General features: G+C 27.4%; 6 protein-coding genes across 8 annotated transcripts; 2 read left to right on the forward strand and 4 right to left on the reverse strand.

Annotated features, from left to right (window-relative positions):
- Nucleotides 1-343: 343 nt before the first annotated feature.
- On the forward strand, nt 344-5,897 carry LOC106786543 (WD repeat-containing protein 75). The gene is made up of 15 exons (XM_014748043.1): nt 344-564; nt 705-906; nt 999-1,183; nt 1,266-1,385; nt 1,554-1,741; nt 1,819-1,977; nt 2,064-2,257; nt 2,355-2,539; nt 2,634-2,797; nt 2,891-3,077; nt 3,154-3,332; nt 3,409-3,581; nt 3,662-3,844; nt 5,409-5,518; nt 5,620-5,897. Exons 1-15 carry the CDS (start codon nt 434-436, stop codon nt 5,858-5,860), a joined length of 2,601 nt encoding a protein of 866 aa, XP_014603529.1. The 5' UTR covers nt 344-433; the 3' UTR covers nt 5,861-5,897.
- Nucleotides 5,898-6,297: 400 nt separating this feature from the next.
- On the reverse strand, nt 6,298-7,875 carry LOC106786519. The gene has a single exon (XM_014747989.1). The coding sequence runs from the start codon at nt 7,627-7,629 to the stop codon at nt 6,310-6,312; it is 1,320 nt and encodes a 439-aa protein (XP_014603475.1). The 5' UTR covers nt 7,630-7,875; the 3' UTR covers nt 6,298-6,309.
- Nucleotides 7,876-7,911: 36 nt separating this feature from the next.
- On the reverse strand, nt 7,912-10,379 carry LOC106786520 (sodium channel protein Nach). Its single transcript, XM_014747990.1, has 8 exons — nt 10,042-10,379; nt 9,771-9,968; nt 9,607-9,685; nt 9,275-9,526; nt 8,972-9,202; nt 8,643-8,827; nt 8,444-8,571; nt 7,912-8,160 (listed from the first exon to the last, which is right to left on the reverse strand). Exons 1-8 carry the CDS (start codon nt 10,179-10,181, stop codon nt 8,060-8,062), a joined length of 1,314 nt encoding a protein of 437 aa, XP_014603476.1. The 5' UTR covers nt 10,182-10,379; the 3' UTR covers nt 7,912-8,059.
- Nucleotides 10,380-10,513: 134 nt separating this feature from the next.
- On the reverse strand, nt 10,514-11,430 carry LOC106786521 (single-stranded DNA-binding protein, mitochondrial). Its single transcript, XM_014747991.1, has 4 exons — nt 11,333-11,430; nt 11,152-11,239; nt 10,871-10,990; nt 10,514-10,772 (listed from the first exon to the last, which is right to left on the reverse strand). The coding sequence occupies exons 1-4, from the start codon at nt 11,342-11,344 to the stop codon at nt 10,573-10,575; spliced, it is 420 nt and encodes a 139-aa protein (XP_014603477.1). The 5' UTR covers nt 11,345-11,430; the 3' UTR covers nt 10,514-10,572.
- Nucleotides 11,431-11,679: 249 nt separating this feature from the next.
- LOC106786522 (small ubiquitin-related modifier-like) lies at nt 11,680-13,668 on the forward strand. Of its 3 annotated transcripts, none has more exons than XM_014747993.1 (6): nt 11,680-11,706; nt 12,011-12,130; nt 12,252-12,320; nt 12,419-12,496; nt 12,857-12,928; nt 13,075-13,668. In XM_014747993.1, the coding sequence occupies exons 2-6, from the start codon at nt 12,116-12,118 to the stop codon at nt 13,135-13,137; spliced, it is 297 nt and encodes a 98-aa protein (XP_014603479.1). In that variant the 5' UTR covers nt 11,680-11,706; nt 12,011-12,115; the 3' UTR covers nt 13,138-13,668. The 3 variants fall into 3 exon arrangements, with proteins under 3 accessions (XP_014603479.1, XP_014603480.1, XP_014603481.1); XM_014747994.1 differs by having other exon boundaries at nt 11,684-11,706; nt 12,016-12,130; XM_014747995.1 differs by lacking the exon at nt 11,680-11,706 and adding an exon at nt 11,774-11,797 and having other exon boundaries at nt 12,016-12,130.
- A 755-nt stretch (nt 13,669-14,423) lies between these two features.
- On the reverse strand, nt 14,424-19,216 carry LOC106786517 (programmed cell death 6-interacting protein). Its single transcript, XM_014747988.1, has 15 exons — nt 18,928-19,216; nt 18,349-18,464; nt 17,937-18,064; nt 17,575-17,853; nt 17,379-17,480; nt 17,064-17,286; nt 16,854-16,977; nt 16,588-16,765; nt 16,350-16,511; nt 16,115-16,258; nt 15,818-16,033; nt 15,563-15,712; nt 15,334-15,475; nt 15,043-15,231; nt 14,424-14,948 (listed from the first exon to the last, which is right to left on the reverse strand). Exons 1-15 carry the CDS (start codon nt 19,134-19,136, stop codon nt 14,848-14,850), a joined length of 2,463 nt encoding a protein of 820 aa, XP_014603474.1. The 5' UTR covers nt 19,137-19,216; the 3' UTR covers nt 14,424-14,847.
- Between the last annotated feature and the right edge of the window lie 2,699 nt (nt 19,217-21,915).

Raw genomic sequence — 21,915 nt, forward strand, 5'->3', positions numbered from 1 at the left:
CAACGACTGGCGCCGCCATCCTCACTGCTCATTCTTTGGCAAACTACTTGAGCGTTAGCACTCTATCACAGCTAACAGCGTTTCTATGGGAACGTTAATGTTTCCGTASTTACAAAACTTTCTTCTTCCGTTGTTAGAAAATAAATTAGGGAGTCAAGAAGTTGCACTTACTCAATCCACAACGTATCAATCCTCAACGCATTTTTGTTATCCGTTCTTTTTCTTGTTTTCGTTTTGTTCTGTAATAGTTTATAAATAAAATAAATGTTACATAAAAATAGTAGTGGTGATCAGAGTTCGAACCAATAGTATTCTAGTTCCTGATTCCTGCCGCTACAGTACATCTTCACTAATGCCATCTGTCCCTGTATTTAATTTGTAATAAGTTAAGTATTTTTCGTCTGTTTGTTGTTAATTTAAAACACGTGTTAAAATGCAAATGAAATCAATTAAACTATCTAAATCAATAAGAAATAATTCGTTAGATGTAGATAATTTAATTGTTACGAGAAAAGGTGGTGGATCTATAATTGACCATCGTCCATTATTTTCGGAAGATGGAGAGTAAGTATAGGTTATGTGTGTTAAGTTTCAATATATTAAATATTATTAATTATTATTATCTTAAATAGATAAATATCATGTATTAAATTAACTAAATATTATCGACTTTAATTAAACGAGTTTGTTTTTTTGTATGGCAGAACATTGTATGTTATATGGAAACATACTATACGAGCATACAGTACATTAACTGGAGATTTTGTTCAAGAATTTGAAGGTGTTGATCGTAGGATAACTGGAGTTGTCTCATATCCAGATGTTTTTAATACAGTTATAGGTTGTACAGATAATGGGCAGCTTAATTTTTGGAGTTGTCAAAGTGGTATTATTACAAAAAAATTAGTATGTATCATTTTAAATTACAATTTGCAAATCTTAATTTTAATTTAACAAAGCATCAAAAATTCTAATGTATATTGAATAACTTTTTACAGGACTTAAATTTTTTGTCAGTAGAGCATCCCAAAGTGAAAACTTTTCATATTGTCAAATATAAAAACGCAGTCGGTGTAGATATATCACAAGTTCTCATAACTTATATCTCGCAAAATAACAGCAATATATGCTTGCTATTATTCGACTTGAAAAATGGAAAGTATTATAAACGTCAGTCCATTTCGTAAGTAAATGATATCTTCTTAAATTAATAATTAATTTAAGATTAATAGACAAAAAAATAATTTATATTTATCTTCTTTCAGGACTAAAAATCCTGAGTATTACGTTGATGTAATAGGAAATTATGGGAATAACTTAGTAGCAGTTCTTCACGATACAGATTTACACATATTAGATCCATCACGTAATTTAGTTGACAAATTGTGAGTTTAACTTATTTTATATTTAACTTTTTGACTGAGAGCAATGAAGTCTCTTTCTCTCTAAACAAACATCACAAATAAGTGGTTGATGCAACATTTTTCTTTCGCATGAATTTAATTTCAATTAAGTAATGTTTTATTTCCATGTATATATATATTTTCTTTTAGACATAAAACAGGGAAAACTGGTAGAATACCAACATGCATCGCTGGACATCCTGAAGAAGAATGTGTGGCTACTGGAGATTCTACTGGGCGCGTAGTATTATGGAGAAATTTATTCCAATCTAGGCCATTTACAGCAGTATATCATTGGCATACATTACCTGTAACTGAAATAGTTTTTAGTAAAACAGGTTAATTGTTTAAATATTGTGAATTAAATATTTATTTATATAGAAACTAATTCATCTCATATAAAAATATATTACAGGTAATCATATGTACACCGGTGGTGGAGAATGTGTTTTAGTAAAATGGACTATTGCAGCTCCATCAGATAAATCATTTTTACCACGTCTACCAGCACCAATTAAATATTTGACTATCGCGTCAGATAATATTTACGTTGCCATATCCACCTTAGATAATGGTAATATATGTTTAATTGAATATTTTTATTAATATTTTATAATTACATAATTATCTTATTGATATATTAATATTATTTTTATATAGGTATTAGTGTTATAAATCCGCAAAGAGATTTAATATCTGTAATACAAAATCTAACATGGGGTATTGCATTATCCTGTAAAGATTTATTCCCTGCTGGGCTCGTTGTAGATCCACGTACCAATAGTCTTGTTTTAAATAGTCGTACTGGGCATGTCCAGTTTTATAATACACATACAAAAAGTTTATTGTACAATGTAAGTATATTTTAGTGTATATAAGTACACATTTGTAATGTAAGTTTATTAACATATTTATTTAATTGATATTATCTTTCATGTATTTCATTCATAGATTCATATAACAGCTGAAAATTTTATTACACGAGAACGAAGTGTGAATACTTTAAACACTGAAGTAACTAAAGTAGCATTGAATCATGATGGTACATGGATGGCCTCAGTGGAAGAACGCGATGATAAAGTTTCAGCTCCTGAAGTGAGATTAAAATTTTGGTCATTTGATTCGAACCAACAAATGTAAGTTAAATAATATGTATGTGTATGAATTATTAAAACTTTGTATTAATTAATTACATTTAAATGTAATCATTATTAATTAAATTTCTAACAGTTTTACATTAAATACATCGGTCGAACTTCCACACGAATTAGGAGTTAATGCCTTACAATTTCAAACAAATTCATTATTCGGTGACGAAGATCCTTTAGTTGTAACTACTGGTAAAGATAAGAAATTTAAGTTATGGAATCTTGTAGAGCCAACATCGATTTATAGTAAGAAATATTTTATAAAATATAGAATTATTCTTATAATATTAAATATTATTTTTGTAAAGTAAACGTAATATTTATTTTTATATTTTATAGAAAAAACGAAACATTGGCATTGTTATGGCGTAGGAAATTACCATGAACTATCAGCTACAGATGCTGCATTTTCAATAGATGGTTCTTTATTAGGAATCGGTTTTGGTTCGTCATTAACTATTTGGGAGCCTGATACGTGTACTTTAAGGAGTAGTCTTACACATAGTCAATATGCACATACCATAACGTAAGTGATATTACATCACTGAAATATTATCAAATAATATAAAAGAAATTTAACTTTATGTTGTGTTTCTTATTAGGCGCATCGAATTTGGGAAACAAGAAGCTTGTAATTTGATTGTCGTTGCTTCGGACAAACATATTGCTGTCTGGAATATTTTATCTCTGAGTATTACATGGAGTGTTTCTTTAAATGTAACTAAACTAACAGCCGATTCCAAATCCATTCATATGGCTGCTTTCACTACAGAAAATACGTGTAAATATTATAAAAATTTTCTATCATTTAGATTTATATTATATTATTTAATATTTTATTATTTATATTTTTTTAGTGTACATTTTTAATCCACAAAATTCAACTCCAGTATACGTTAAAAAATCCATCATCGAAAACGACAGTTCAATATTAGGAGCTGTTTTCGTACCACGTTTGCAAGATAGTAAAGATTCCTCTAATATGCTATGGCAGAAGAAATCACAATTATATTTTATAGATTCGAATCAAGTATGTTTTCTCACGTATCAATAAGATTAAATATTATTATGTATATTTTAATAATTGATTTTTATTTTTATTATCTTTAGGAACTTCTGTGTTTGGAATCAGAATCCGAAATAGGAGACGCTTTAGAAATCTTCTCAAGAAATCAAACAGCTTTAACTCCTTTCACGAATTTTATAGCATCTCAGACTGTATCAAGTAGGGAAGAAAATAATTCCCTCGTACAGGAATCTTATCGTATTTCAGGAAAAGATAAAATAGACGAGGTAAGACATAATTCTTTTTATTTTTTTTTATTTGTTTATTCATATATTTAATAACGTTAGAGTTTCGTCAGGGTTGTGTTACATTACAATTTCTTCGTAGTATAAAAATTATTAATTCTTAGATTATTAGTGTACAGGTATAAATATTTAATTATGAAACAGTTCAATGTTTTCTTCCTAAACGATAATTTCGGCAACGACGTAAAAGATTAAATTTTCTAATACGTAGACAATGCCATTGAGGAATTTGTCTCATATTTTTTATTGCCTATAAAAAGATCAGATATTATAAATAATTATTTAAAAGTAAATTAAAATTTCTTTTATGTTCAATAGAGTTTTAAAAATACTTACTGTTTCAGTATCGGTAGTAAGATATCCTTTTGTAATGACTATTAATAATGTCAATATGAAAAAGCAAGGGAAGAAATATTTTCCAAACAATTTCATTTTTATGAAAATGTAAGCCAAGCAAAATCCTTACTTAGAAAAATCTTAAGAGTTGAAATTGATCTTTTTTTTTTTTTTTTTTTTTTTTTATAAATTTTGCAATCGAATTATTCACGGTGAAATGTGCACAATGATGATGAAGTCAAAGTCGTACAATAAGAATTGATAAATAATAAACGTGTAAGATTTATTTAGGATTTGTGATATCCTTTCAACGTTTGACATGTAACTGGCTTTATGAAGTAGTCTTGCCATGATTTAATATGGGAGTTGCTTGGCTTTATACTCCCACCTTCTAATAATCTTATAACCCGGACCTCCATTTTCCTGAAATTTCTTAAATGCGTCATTCAACCAACATTCTTACCCTGTTATTGTAAATTAACTTCAATTCAGAAATTACGTTCTTTTTGGAAATTATCAATCAAAAGTATAACAATGTTTTCTGTAGTAGATATTTAATAAATAATATTTCAATCCTATTTAGATAGAGCTTAATATAATTAAATTAGAATATAATTAATAAAATAAAGGATTAACTTATGATAAACATATGGTAAAATTTTTTGTAATGCAAATATAAAAATAAAAAAAAAATCATTTATTTTTGAGATCAGTTTCTACAATATACAAATTTTAGTTTGGATATATATATACATGTAAAAAGAAAATATAAATCACTAAGTGTACAATGACCCTTTTTCACGTTAAGTTCATCGTTTTATAAATGAGGTCATAGTATCTCTGTGCGTCATTATGAAAAGAGATTCAAAGAATTAGTACGTGTAAATTACACCAACCGTAATTGTCTCTATTATGGTCTGAACGTAAAGTTTATTTTCAGTTTCCATTCTACTATATATTTTTACGTCATTTATTTCTTACGTCAATCCATTACTATTGACGTATTTTAAATACAATCTGTATCAACTTACTCGTTAGATTTTTCACTGTATTAATTTTTTCTATAAATAGAAACATACATCTAAAAATACTAATTGATTAAATATTTGATTTAAATGTATTTTATTAGGAAAATAATATAATTAATATTCTAACTAATTCATATATTGTAAATGCTTTTTAATATTTTTATTTTTTTTTTATTTATTAGATCTTCAATGTTGCTGCTCATACATTACCACCGATGAGAATGCTTTGTGCAACTTATTTACTGTCTTTGCTATCACAAAAAGATCAATCTTCAAATAATATATTGTCAAGGTAATAAAAAATTAAATACTTAATTTAATAAACATATAATTAAAATAATTATGAAGATTTAAAAGAAAGATATAAAGTTTCACAAAATATATTTTTTTTAGACCGGACGATCATAATGATGATCTCAATGATTCGGAAGACGCAGAAGACTCCGAAAATTCGGAAGACGAAGAGATAAATGAAGAAGAAGATAATATTAAACGTGTAAAAACGATAAAACAGGAACCATCGCCAGTTTCAACGACAATGGGTGTTGATAAACCCAATCAACCATTAATTAATCACGATTGGTCATTTTTAAAAACTATAGTACTTCCCCTTGGAAAAAGTACTGAAACATAAGAAATATTTTGTTTATATGAATATTATTAAAATGTTTAATAATGAAATTTAACAGGGAACTTGAACATGAAAGAAGTAGAACTATGTTTGATTTAGTTGGACGTTTCGTCCCTTTATTGGGACTTCTTCAGCAACTTAATCTTTACAGTTCAGCGTCTTTTTTCTTTGAGTAGACATACATTTTTCTTTTTATTATTAATATTCAAAACACAAAACATCTAAACTTCGTTAAATTGATCGTTATTATTTAAGTTCCTCAACAAAACTTTTGGACGAGAGAAATACTAAATAAATTATTAAAATGTTTTAAAAACAAAAATTAACAGAATATGTTTGTCGTAATGTATGAATATAAATAAATATTGATAAGTTACTTTTTAAAAAAGGTGAAAACAAATTTATTTAATATTTAAAAAGAATTAATTTTTTTGTTTTTTTTTATTATTTAATTAACATGGTACAGGTAATTCGTCGAAACGCTGAGCTATTTCAATTAACTCTTCAATCGTTTCCGTAATTCTATTAGCATATTCCAAATCTTGTTTCATATTATTTATAACAATATCAGTTCTATCGTGGAAAACAAATTCAGTATAACAATTGGTATCATTCAGAATTTGTGCGCTGAGAGTTTCATCCATTAAAACAGTTGGAAAATATATCATAGCAGTTATCAAAGAACCTAAACGTTGTTCTTCTATTCCTTGAAGTAATTCAGACCAAGACGGGTATTGTCCGGAAAATTGATTAGCCCTTAGAGTATCGCAAAGAACTTTGTAATAATGTTTTAACATATCTTCTTCGCGTGTTTCTCGAAAACGACGGGATGTACATAGATAAAGTAATTGAGAAATATCGTGCGCTATAGTACAATATCTAAGTAATTGAAAATCAATTAAGAGACATTTTGGAGGCGTTTCTTTGTTAAACATCAAATTGTTAGCCCAAAGATCACCATGACTGATAACGTTTGATTTCTTTGTAGAACTTTTAATAGTTTCCAAGACTTTTAGTGCAACTTTTGGTATCCAGCTCGAATCGAGGCCAAGATATTTAGCGATTTGAATACCTGCATTGACTCCTGTATCAAACCAATTTTTTCTTTGTCCCATCATGAAAAATCCTGTTTCTTCGAATGCTTTAGGAAAGAGTTTGTTAAACGGCATCCCTAGACGATATTCTGCCATTAACGATGCAGCATGCATTCTTGCAATCGTTGTCAAAGCTGAGGTGACAAGTTCCTCGTCAAAAAGTTTACTCCGCATTGTGTACTCTTTCCTTTGTAAGTCTTCGAATATTAAATAATTTTCTTTCACTTTATAACAATTTGGACTCCAACGTTCTTCTCGATAATTTTCGTATAGTATTGGTATTATTTCTTTGTAAAATGTTACTTCCTTATCGAAAATACCGTTTCCTATTATATAATTTGCTTGATCAGGTACGTCGTATGGTATGATTTTCGCAAAAAAGAAAAAAGTCTTTTTCTGATTCTTATGTTTTATCGTAATGCAAAGTTTTTGATGCGAACCGAGGAAGCCAATTTTTCCATCTGAATATGGTCGAAGAAAATAGTTAATTACCTCGACATTTTGATTTAAAACACGATGAACTATTTCTTGAATATCTTCCGTAGTCAGCACACTTTGGTACATGTCTTTGTTAGATATTAAATTTTCTTCAAATTTAAAGTCAGAATTAGATACAATTTGGACTTGTTGGTCGGTCGTTGCTGCTGACATTTTCGACTCTTGCAGTCTCTTTCTCATCTTTCTCTAGTTTTCTAGATTCATTTTATATTCCTTTTTATATAGCATTTAATGAAATTTCCACAATATGAAGCATTTATCACATTTATATTTGTTTACTAAAAAAATCTGCAGCCTGAGACACCTATCTCCAATCTCTGCATAAATGATAATATCTTATTTATATCACCGATGATAAGAATCGTAGGATATTAAGAAAAGTATTTGGTACAGTGCATTAAAGTAAATTTAATTGTTCTAATAAATACACATACTCGTGATTTTTTTATTAACAATGATTTATTGATCTTTATTATATCATCAGATTATTACTAAGAATTATGACTAAATTACTATATAGTGTTTTATAATATTAGTTTATTTTTTAAATAAACAAACCTAATAATGTGCCTATATCAAGAAATCAATAGAGTTGATTAGGTTTTATCATTCATGCGATTTCATCATGACGAAGAAAAAACCAATAAGGTATCTCGAAGAAACTGAGAATACTGGCACCCATAAATAATCCTAAAGCACTTCCTACTGCAACTGAATATAACAATTTCAATTAATATTTACATAGAAGATTATTCGTAATGAAATTTTTCATCAATCTATTTACAGGTTGTATATTATCGTTAAATTTGGAAATATTTATTGATAAGATATTCTCACGTTCATAATAAATCATTTTTATGATATCTTATAAAATGACTTATTACATCATCCAAAAGAGATCAATATTGATTAAAGTTACAAGAAATAGACAAAAAAATAAAAAATTTCAATTTACTTTTCAGTATTATTTTAATCTAATAGAACATATTTTTACCTATCAAATCTAAAAGACTGCGTACAATGAATCGACGATATTGTACTAATGGACGAGACAATGATATGAGATCTATTCTTATTATATCGTCATCTACATCACTGTACTCTATGGGGTTGCTATGATATCTGCAATAAAGATCACATTATATCATTAAATTGTTCATACAATGAAACATATATACGATAAGAATTCTTACACATTTGTTGTAGTTCCTTCGCAGAGAGGATAACATTTTTTATTTACATTTGTAACCAATAGAATATCCTTTTTATTTTCTGATAAACATAGTAATTCAGTTAAATTACATGTTCTTGCACCAGCAGGAACAGGATAATAAAAACTTACGCAACCGCAATACTTAATCATTTTTTGTATATATACCTATTAGAAAAAGAAAAAAAGAAAGAAAAATATGAAAAGATAAAAAATTATATATATACAGGGTTGCATTAGGGTTCCGAGATGTCAAACTTTTGGCTGTAAAAATCTCGAACACCCTGTATAAACGTCTATTTAAAATTATACCTCTATAGCACAAGAATCAGTGCTATAAATTTCGTACATACTGTCCTTATCAATCTCATGACTAAATCGACAATTTCTTTGTTGTATTAAAGAAGATTGTACTTGTTTCTCATTATGTGTAGGCACCATTGCAAATTCAATTCGAGTGGAACTGCCTTTTCTCATGTTTGTAATTATGTATTCAGCCAAAGTACCAGATATCGGTAATTGCAAGTTATCCAATATGTATACCTACATTATTTAATTGTATAGAAATAAAAATAGTTTAAATAATTAGGAAGAGAAAAGAAGGAACATACGAACATTAATATACCGAGGAATATAAGCTATTGTCTTTTGATTTGCTATAAGATCGATCACAAAATTTCCACTCTCGGTAGTACCATTAATCCAAAATTTAATATTTGAATTGTCATATGGTTTGAAATGTTTGGAATTAACTGCATAACAATAACCAATGCCGGTCTTGTTTAATGCCTTGAATTCCTTGCAACAATCAAATTTTACGTTATTCCAAATGCAATTAGCAAATATTTCTCTACATGGTATTTGCACCTATAAAAATAATAATTATATATATATATATATTTTTTAATATTTCATTATTTAAATAAGTATAATATTGATAAATATACTGATTGATAAGCTTTCAATAATTCATCGGCAGTAACACCCTGTTTTTCTTTAGATGAAAATTCCAATGTCGATGGTTGTCTACAAAATTGTAATCATAAGAGAAAAGAATATGATAAATAATTAGCAATAATTTAATATTATTATTTTTATTTGATGAACATACTGTTTAAACTTGTAGCTGATTTTTAATTCATTGGAAGATTTAATGCAAACTGCAATTGAAGGAAATGGAGTTTCCCAATTAACGTATAATGTATCTGAGGTAACGTCAACAGGATATTCATTATATTCCGAGACACTGTTCATAATTACTTCGGCACAACCCCACCAGCTCAGTACACAAAATAGAAGCCAAAATAATCTTCAAAGTACACGAAAAAGTGTTACTATTTCAAAATATTATATTTTATAATAATTATTTCCTATTATTTTACCGTTCTAAATATAAACAATTTTCAGAAACAAGATATTTAACGCCATGGATAGTGCAATTGCTTAAATATCGTTTAAGCACTTTCCAAAACCAAATGAAACCTTGCAATATTTTAGACAATACAGCTTTTTTATTTTCCATAGTAAATGTTCAGTTCGATTGATGAGTTTTGTTGGTTTCACTCAGAGATACTTAAATAAAAATGTCGTTTAACAAAGAATTATAAAAAGGAAGATTATAATCTTTACATTGGAACACATATTCTTATAACGTAATGTTATAAAATATGCAAGAGATACTTAAATATTTAGAAGTTCATTTATATTTCAAACATTTCTTTCGTGATCATGCTATTTTTGCTATCATTTTTATATCTACACGTTCTTTCTACTATAACGCATTGATGTTTACATAATTCATTGTAACATATCAATGAATTTATAAAAATTAAAAAAAAACCAGATATAAAAATATTTTAAAATTTTTAGATATATTTTACTTTATATTATTATTATTATTATTATTATTTATATCATTGGAAAAATATAACTTCATCTGCTATAATAGCTGTAGTAGGTCTCATATTTCCTTCTTCGTCTTTGAATTCGCCATAACTTAATCTTCCATTTACCAAGATGCGTTGACCTTTCTTCAAATGATTACTAACACTTTCTCTGAGATAAGGTTTAAAAACACATATTCTATGCCAATCAGTCTTTTGCATATATTCGCCTAAAACAAACAAAAAAATAATAATATTAAATGAATAGTACATATAAATTTTGTATAAAGTAACTCATTAAAATTAATAGAAACTCATATATGCATACCGTTTTCATACTTATAATTGAGATGGGTTGCCAATGAGAAAACCACTACAGGGTGTTTTTCAGTTCCACGCTCTTGTGGATTTCCACCAACTCTTCCGAGTAATGTTACTTGATTAATAGCTATAATAATATTAATAACAATTATGTTTTAATATTAAATTTCTCTATATAATATATTATATCCTTTATATATATATATAAATATTCCCTATGTACAATATACATAATATATTACATAAATTATTACAAAAAATAATAATAATAATAATTATCTTCTATACTTTTTTCAATAGTATGTGGTGCATTTGCTTGCGAAGAGAAGTATACATTTTTTAATAGATTTGTTTGAATGCACCCATGCGATATAACCTGCAAAATACATAAATGTAAATACAATGTTAGATAGTCACATGTAAATTAGGATTAACATAATAATTAAAATATTTGTTGATAATTTCTCACCTTACGAAACATTGCGACAATTGTTGACACTAATTTTTGTTTTTTCTAAATAGAAAACAACAAAACAATTTTTGAACTAGTAAACTTTAGGGTGGATTCTGAAGAAAATTTTCCTATATATATATATATTACACAATAAAAACTAACAAAATTTTAAGTATTTCGAATTAATTAAATTACGGATAAAAATTCAACTACAATTGTAAAATAATTATTTAGGGAAATAAAATGAAACGATATATTGTATTGTTTAAAATAACTTAATATTCGATTTAATATTTATACCTGTGAACTAGGCTGAATGTAGTTTACAATACAAACAATCGGTAAGCGTGTAAGGTTTTGAGAACACATTCAGTTATTGTGACCCAACGGTAAGATTCTCGAACACATTTACTCGAATATTATTTTCTTTTAATATTGAATTAAGATTCTATTGTGCTCTTTGTTTTAATATTTGAAAAGGTAGGAAGTTAAATGTTAGTGAATAAATCAACGGTTGAATTAACATTAATTTTATTAATAAATACATGCATAAATAAATATAAATATTATACATAGAAATAGGAGGAGAAAGTAAGGGAAGATATATAATATAAGTAAAATCAGTGTAGAAAATAGAATGTATTTTAGAACGTAAATTAATGAAATATTGAAAATTTTTTATTTTTGGACTAGAGAAGGCTGTGAAACTGACAAAAGCGTGGCGCCATATTGCGTGCTTGTGTTTAGTTACTTTTCTGGCGCGTGGTCAAGAATTATTATACTCTTTAATTAATAACGATGTCCGAAAATCAGGTAAGCGTTATTTCAAGTAATAATACTATAAATTATTTGTAGAAAACATAAAGTTAGTAATAAATAGTAAATTATACAATCGATTGACCGAATCTAATCGAAATCTAACCTTGTGTATTAGGAACAGAAACCTGAAGCCGGCCCAGGAGACGCGAATTCAGAATACATCAAGCTCAAAGTTGTTGGAAATGTAAGAATTTTTAAAAATTATTTATTGTCAATTTTTTTTTAATCCCATTATTATGTTTTCGACAAGTCAATTAAATTTTACGTAAATAATTTTTTTAGGATAGCAACGAAATTCACTTTAGGGTAAAGATGACCACTCAAATGGGGAAGCTTAAGAAATCTTATAGTGATCGCGTCGTAAGTATCTCATACTATTTATATTATTTTCTTTGATTTACTTGTTTGATGTATTTTGTATTTTATATATTCTGTAATAGTTATCGGTTAGGAAAGTTATTTTTGATGTATTATTTTGATATATTTTTAACAGTACGGTGTAATGTAACCTTATAATCTTATCTCGTTTGAATTAGGAACTATCTATGATATTGAGATTTCTTTTTGATAGTAAAAGGAAACACTAGCTCACATAAATTACATTTTATATATTCTGTAATAGTTATTGGTTGTAAAATTTCTTTTTGATGTATTATTTTAATATGTTTTTAACAGTATGTAGAGCAAAGTAACTTTATAAGCTTATATCATTTTAATTAGGGTGTACCTATGACATCACTGAGGTTTCTTTTTGATGGTAAAAGAATTAACGATGATGAAACACCAAAGCAGGTAATTTGATTCAATTTAATATATAAAGATTTATATAAAGTTATTTATGTTTTGCGTTGAGTATATCATTAACGATGAAAAAGTATGATTTATATATATGTGTAGGAACGTATTAAAGTGTAGAGGTTAATAATAATGAATTTCAGCTTGAAATGGAAAACGATGATGTTATTGAAGTATATCAAGAACAAACAGGTGGTCTTTACTGAAATAATTATTAAAAATTATATCATGCAAATTTTTGGTTTTCATATTTTATAAAGTGAAAGTGACTATTACACATAAGAAATGGACAAGTTAATTAATATGCATATGTATGTTAAAGAAAAAAAAAACAGTATGTAGTTTCATTTTCATATAATCTAAATGTGTTGTTCTACATTCCTCTAACAAGGCAATTTTTTAAGGACCAGCAACACAATCACTTCTTTTTGTAATGTATAGTATTATCGGTTTCAAAAAATCAGTTCATAAAACTAATTATTGAGGCCCTGAAGAATTCCCTACGAATACTCTTTTCATAATAATACACAATAATTTCTGTTTAATGAATTAGCTGTAGAATGTCCAAAGGAACAAAATAATCCATAAAACCAATAAAAATAAATAAATATATACTTTTTATTAATTACATCAAAAGTAATTGCAGTGAAAAAAGGGAATTTAAAATAAATATGAACGTGATTCATTAAAATTGTTGCGTTTAAAGTAAATCTGTAATAAAAAAAGAAAAGTAACAACGATAATATTCTTATTTTACCCTTTTTACAAATACAGTGGTTCTTTAGAGAACGTGTAAAAATGTGTGATGTGTGTGCGTGTTAGTTTTTAGAGACTTATAATATTATTCTGATTTATTAATACAAAAATTATAATATTTCCTAAATAAAAAAGATTTACACAAAATAATGAAACTTTTTGTGCAAATAATGCGGATGCTTAGCTACTCTTAAAGTAAAAATCTTTTATCATGTAAGAAAATTTTTAATCCGATCAATATAAATGAATTAATTTACGATAAAAAAAAATAATGCACGTCGAGCAATAAATATTTTAAAATTATATAAAGGATTATATAATTAAAAGATATTTTATTAACAAAAGAAATAAAAAGAGGCATAATCATCATAATCGTACTTGCTATGTCAGTTTGTCGCATGTCTATTTCCATATTATTTCTATATAAATATATAACAAAGCATCCTCATTATATTAATTATCCGGTAATTGGAAATAATACAATTTTTACAATTGTAATAAAGTCTATATTCTAGTGGAGAAAGGCAGACGAATATTTCTTTCTGTAATGATGTAATAAAGAAAGTCATTCTAACAATACTATATCTTATATATATATTTTTCTTTTTTATATATTCACAATAATTATACGAACGTGTTAATTAAATAATAAATGATATTATTTTTATATAAGGAGTATTACTATATACATAGAGATGATTTAAGGGTTTACAAAAAGAAATGTTTCATATTATTATTGTTTGAGAACAAATTAATATATTTCAAAATTAAATTGTTTTATAATTATGTTACCTTAGAAAATATATGTTTATATATTTATATATATATATATGATTTGCAAATAAGCAATTAATGTTTGACGAAGCGACAATCAAGGCATCGTTTAATATACACATTGAAAAATACTTACAATAATTTTCTATTACGATAACAATTATTATCTAATTACAAGATGTGTGTTTGTGATTAAATATCTATTTAAAACTTAAATGTAAAATATTTCAATTAATTTTTCAAATATAGTAATAATAATTAATAATAATAATAATGTTATCTTGTAGAAACGTGATAAAATTGCATATCACTTTCTCTCTCAGTTGACTCTGCTTTTAATATAGAACGCGAACTTTTTAAATTTCCATCACAGTAGTATATATCTATTATAGAGGAGGATTAGAACCACCATATCGAGGTAGTGTAGCGTAATTACCATACCCATAAGCACCATATGCACCTGGTGGTAAAGCTTGATTATATCCACCTAAAAGACCAAAAGAAAAAAGAAGACATAAATACGAAAGCAAAAAAAAATAAAATGCTAATATTTCATACATTGAAATTTTTTAATGACATACCTTGCGTAGGATATGGCATAGTTGCATATGGATTATATGTTGTTGGCATTGGTGGAGGCATATAAGTTGGATACGGGGCTACAGGAGTTGCACTATATGGTACAGGCATTGATCCATGATGTTGAATAGGATACGGTAAATTTGGCGCTGCTGGATTCTCTGGATTAGATTGTTTTTGACTCGCATTAGCTGTGAAGTACAATTATCGAAGGGAAATTTAAGTTTATGTATTTTGTAACACTCGTAATCATTTAAAAAAGAATATTTTTATATATTTAATGATTTTTCTACCTTCATGATGAGATGGAATACTTGGTGTTGTAGCTGGACCGGTATGACTTAAATTAGTCGTTAAATCTTTTAATAATTCTTCTTTCTCAGTTTTACGAGCGAAACAAAAGTCCGATATCTTATTTTGGAAAATGACTAAAAGCTGGAAATATAATAATTTCATTTTAATTAATCCGAATATATTTTAATTAACGATAAACACTAATGATTAAATAATAACTAATATTACCTGCGTTAAATCATTGTAAAATTGGATTCCTTCGTTCAAATGACTCTTCAATTCTTTAAACGTGTCATATGCAGAGGCCAATTTACAAAGCATAGTTTCCCTTGAACTTCCGCTACCAGATTGTTCGTTTGTAAACTTTGCATGAGTACTCTAGAAAAGAAAAAAGAAAAGTAAAATCGAATGAAAATAATTCTATGAATAAATTCTCATCACTGATTTTTAGAATGATTGAAGTGTAATATATGCATGTAATACCTGAATATCAGCTATCAATTGTTCTTGACGAGCCAAACTTTCTCGTACTTCTTTTTGCAAAGGTCCATAACACTTTCCAATACTTTCGACAGATAAGTTCGGTTCGTCGATAGCTCCACTCTTTGAAAGAGCATTCAAAAACGTTGTTTTCATATCTGTCGTAGCTGATTTTAATTCACTTTCAATTACATCACGTTCCGCTTTTAATGTTTCTACCTGAAAGTAGTAAGTGTGATTATTCGTGTAATATAGTTAAATAGAAACATATAAAACTTATTGTAAAATTGAAGATCTTACATCTTCCATCAATTTTCTTAACTGCATGACTACGTTACTTTCTTGTACCGCTGATCCATTAGGTACAGCCATAGATAATTGACTTTCATCCATACTTAGGATTTCTATACCTTCTTGATGAGTTTCATATTTATTACGAACTTCCTAAGTAACAAAGATAATGATGTAATTTTTGCATTAGTATGAAATACATATTTATAAATTAATTATATATATTATGAGATTATTTTGTTACCTTATCCGCGGAGACAGCTCTATTAATAATTTCACGATATTTACGTGCATTAGCAATAAATTGTTCCGTTAATCTAGCACTGGATATTCTTGTCCAACGTTCTTTAAATTGTTCTCTTAATTGATCGTCAGATTCGCGTTCTTCTTTAAGCATTCGTTCGCACTATAATTAAAATTAGAAATAACATTGATTATAATAATTGATTATATAATAATTATAATTAAATTTCATTATTTACTTCATCTAATAATTCCTGATTCCTTTGTAATAATTCTGGGAGTTCTTTCATCGCTGCTTCTAAACTTGATTTACCACCGGCTTCTCGCACATAATTTGCTTTTTCTAACAACGATTGCGGCAATTCGGTTCCACTAGTATCTTCGATAGCTGCTGGTAAATTTAAACTTGCTAATACACTGTAAAATAAAAAATATATTACGTTTAATTATAATAATTTTATAAATATGTATTTCATATATTGTTTTATATATAAAATAATTATACCTGTTAAGAACTTGTGTCATCTCTCGTAATTTGGATATTTCTGAATTAACAAGTTCATTACGACGAACTTCGTAAGAAGACATAGCTTGATGTACACGGACTGGCAATAATTCCTCAAAGAGATCTAGAAACATAAAATTATTAACACACATAATTAATATTAATATAATATAATAATAAATAAATAAATAAATAACAACAAAATGGAACCTTTAAAGTTGGAACTTAATACTTCAGGCATTTGCACTAATTTTGCTACATGAGCCTTTCCAACTGGTTCTAAAGTTTTGATATCTGGAATTCTTTCATGATAGATAAAATCATTGTCCTTTTTAACTTCGGTTAAATTCCTTTGCGCTTTGTTAGCATATTCTTGGAATAAATTAGGCTTGTTGGATCGTTGCTGAGCAGCCTTAAATAATTCAACGGCGTGCTATAAAAAATATATGAAAATATTTTTGTTAAAGCAATTATTATATTTTACATTTAAACGTTTTAAATTATATAATAACAATTAAAATTTACTTCTACTCTTGCTATTTCTTCTCCAATGCATTTATTATTTCTACATACAAGCGACTGATAAAATTCCATCATCGCACGATAGCCAGCTTGTTTACCTGCGATCTAAAATAATGATAAAATATGAGTAAAAAATAAATAATATTATTATTATCATCACCATCAAAGTGTTAAATAAAAGGTAGAGTAAAAAGTTTACCAAAGGAACCCATTCTTTGTCCCAAAATGCACGAAATATTTCTTTTTGGAATAACTTCAAAGCATCTGCATACAATTCTTCAGCTTGTGCAGCCAATTTTGCAATAATAACTTCCTTCATAGAATCATGAATGGCTTTATGGACAAAAATTTCTTGAGCTTGAGCTAACATCAAGGAAGATAATGCGCCTAATGTTTCAGGACTAATGTCAGGAGTTGGTTCTTGTTGAATTGCTATCATGACGGTTCCTTTTAAATGATTAAAGATAGCGGCGGATAGCTAAAATTTATTTGTAATTTAATTTAATTTCGTTTCGTCGTATTAATTAATCGTAGATTTAAAACGACAACAAAGAGACTAACTTGAAACAATTTAGCAGCCAGTTTTAATCCTTCATCACTTTCCAAGGATTGAGTTGCAGCAACTGAACTTTGTAAGGCAGCAATATTGAAGAGTACACAAACCTTTTCATAGGCCAAAGTACTAATCGCTGTAAACAAATAAACGTATTTTGAATTAATTATATTTTCTGTAACACATTTATGTTGTAAAGGTGGATGATTTTATTATTTTATTATTATATTTGTTGCACATGTAGGATTTATTAGGGTGAAAGATATTTTTAGTGATAATTGAAATTAAGTACGTTATCTTATCTCAATAACTTAAGTGGTAACCTTTCTATCTATATTATAATGAAAAAAAAAATTAATAATAAAAATATGCCAGTAAAAGAAATAATTTAATAATTATATAATTAAATATAATTCATACTTAAACTCAACTTTCCACCAAAAATCGTACGATCAAATGCATCTTTCCATTTAAATGGTATTTGTAATTCGTGCGCAGGTATCTTCCCTTCTAAAGCACATAACTGGTCGTAATAGCTATAACAAAGATACAAAACGTATACTATTTAAAAAAGAAATGATTTATTAAAAAAATCAATGATAAAAAATAAATATGTAATTTTCATGTATGTACAGTACGTCTGCATAAATGCACCTATACATTCGTTAAAAAATAATTTATTAATTGTAATAATATAAAAAATTATGATACGTATTTACAAATTTAAATGACATAATTTAATGTATACAATTAATTAACATAAATGTATTAAAAAGATATTTTAAATTGAACCACAGCTTTCGTGACGGATGCATTATTAATTTAATAATAATAATAATAATAATAATAATAAAAATATATGATAGAAGAAATGAATTGGAAAAAATGAAAAATAGATAGTGACCACGTTGAATATAATTAATGTATTCGGGTATTTAATAAATTTATATTGCATGACACGTTATAATCAGAATGATGAATAAATTGAATGAGTCATACTTGTAAATAACCTCCAACGAACTTTCATATTTCTCGAAAGCTCGCCATAATGCGTTGTTCCTTAATACGCTAAATTCTTGTATAGCTTCGGTATAATCCTTTTGATTATTTCCACCACTGTTGTATGTTGATTTAATAATATTTGTTAACGGTTTAATAACATCTACGTCGGACGGTTTTTTCAATGGTATAGCTATCAGCTCAGCCATTTTAACTTTAAATGCTTGATATCGTTAGTGCGCAATGGGAACCCTCAAAGATGCTGTCATTCTAAACTTTATCATCTATATACTACTGTTTCTTTGTGTCCAGTTGGTACTTCCGATGGAGTGGGAGAAGCAGCCGGTCGTTTCAGCCAATGAGACTTCAGGAATACTCCTCCACCTGCGCGTGGGAATCAACTTCTGATAGACGAATAGTACATATGCCTATTATTTTTTTTTCTACAAAAAGTTACTACTCATCGAACAGAAAAATAAATTTTAACCTTTTAATTAGATTAAGTTTCTTTTAATTATTTAAAAGAAGAATTATAATTTACAAAATATTTACTTATTGTTTATACATTATGAACGATTTACCTATTTCTTTTCACTACCCTATAGTTTGTTACTTTGGAAATCAACTTTAAATATATCCCCTGCAGGTATACCAACTTTACTTTCATTTTTTTCTAAGTGCACTTGCGCCTTGAATTTGTAGTCGCGCATGCGTATAACATATCTCCCACTCATGACGTCGCCATTTCATAATTATTCAAAGAGTAATAATTATTTTCAATTAATTAACGATAAATAAAAAATATTTGATAAAATAAAATTGAGGAGCCGGACGAACCAAAATTGAGCAATTGATTGAAAACAAAAAAACAATAGAAAACTTCATTGCTTTGTTTAGAAATGAGAAAAAACATTTTCGATTTTTCAATTATTAATAATTAAATTAATAATTAATTAATAAAGTGTGCAATTATAGATTTTAAATGTGCAATTACTTTGCAATTAAGAGTACTTATTCATTTTTTTTGCTGTTAGGTTCTATGCCAACTTTTCTGTGCTAAGAATATAGGAGTACATAGAAGCATGTGTGCTTCCCCTTTTTTATCCAACCAGATTCATCTTAGTTACTACTAGTTAAAAATGCATTTAAATATATATTTTAAAAAGTAGTATATAGTATATAATAGAATTTAAGATTATAACGCTCTCATTTTAGCATTTTTTTCATTATTATGTAATTATTTTAATATTCCTGCGCAGTGATGACTTCGAAGGTAAAATTTTCTTCTAATGAAACACAAGATCAGAATTAATTAATATTCAAAGTAGGATAATTAGTATGTAAAATTTCAATGAATATATTACGAATTCAAAGGAGACATTATCAACGATGTATAAAGTAATATCTTATTAATGATTCTTTAGAAAGAAAGAGCCTTTTATCTATCCATTGCAGCAATGATTTAAAAAAGAAATGTTATTCTAGGATTGTAAAGATGCAACGAATGAATCTAATGCAATGTTTTTTATAGATTGCAACTTAAATTTCAAACAATTTTTGACTACTCCCTGGTATCTGTAAATATATAAAAGTTATTAAAAAACATTGTAAAGTAATTAGTTTCTGGATATTAAATGGATAACAGGAACCAGGGAGAGAGAAAGGAATAAGGATATGATATTAATTAGGGATTTAGAAGAAACTAATTACAATTATAATGTTTATGGTAAGCGGTCTTTGGCTAGATTTTACTTGCAATGGAATGTACAACATATTAAATATGTTAAACATTATACTGAAAGTAAAATACCATTGCCCAGGTCTAACCACGAGGAGGTAACCGCTTCCGAAGACCCGGGATGTGCATCCTGAAGATGTCCCCATCCGAATTAAATTGAAACCAAAGAAAATGATCACCCCGAGAACGTTTTTTAATGAGCCCCATCCGAATTAAATTAAAACCAAAGAAAATGATTACCCCGAGAACGTTTTTTAATGAGCCCCACTCTTAGGCCCCACCCTAAGAATTACATCTAAGAAACCTCACAATGATTATCGAGAATAAAGAGAAAAGTTTGAATATCGAATAAGAAAATGAAAACGAAGAGTACATCTGAATAAAATTCAAGCTACATCAATGATTTTAGTGAAAACTAATACAGTTAAATATAATTTTAATAATTACACATACCAAGATTATAATTAACGAATATTTTATACATAATAATTTTCAATCTACATAAAAAAAATAAAAATAATACAAAATGTATGCAATTATAGATTTTTCCATGGAACCTATGTACAAATAAAATACATTAAGAATAATTATCACACGCGTGCGATGCTACGGGGAGAACAATAAAAAGATTAAAATAATACATTTAATTATACAATTTATTACGTTATACTATCCTTTATTATAACTAAGTCCTCTTCTGGTCCTCCTCTGGTACTCTTCTAATCCACTTCTCCTTCCACTCGAACGGAATAGTTATATGAAACAACAAAGTGATTAAAAATATTCACACACACACACACACACACATTTACTTATAGAAATAATTATTTTCTACTATCATTTAATATAAGTCAGTCCTCCTATGGTTCGTTACCTCCTCCTCTTGAAAAAAATTTTGCATCGTCTCCATAATTCATCCTGCTAACCAAATATTAAAAATAGGATCGTTTGGTGTGGGTGAAATTTTAGGTAAGGACATGATTCTATCTTTAGAGGTAAGATAGAATCAAGGCTCGCGTGGGCAGGGTCGCATCCCTGAAGTAGATCTTTCTTCGCAAAGAAAAAATCTACCCGCTACCCATTGAAAAAAGAGACTGGAAACGCACCTGAAAAAGAAAAAGAAAAGATTAATTTAGATTTGCAAAGATGCAATGAATGCATCGATAACATGTTCCTTTTTTAGATCAAAATCCAATACTTACAAATGCATCATCATGTCCTAAAACGAAATAAAATGAAAATTAATTGAA

Source organism: Polistes canadensis, unplaced genomic scaffold (genome assembly GCF_001313835.1).
Source record: "Polistes canadensis isolate GaletaPanama2010 unplaced genomic scaffold, ASM131383v1 scaffold_75, whole genome shotgun sequence".
Taxonomy (NCBI): domain Eukaryota; kingdom Metazoa; phylum Arthropoda; class Insecta; order Hymenoptera; family Vespidae; genus Polistes; species Polistes canadensis.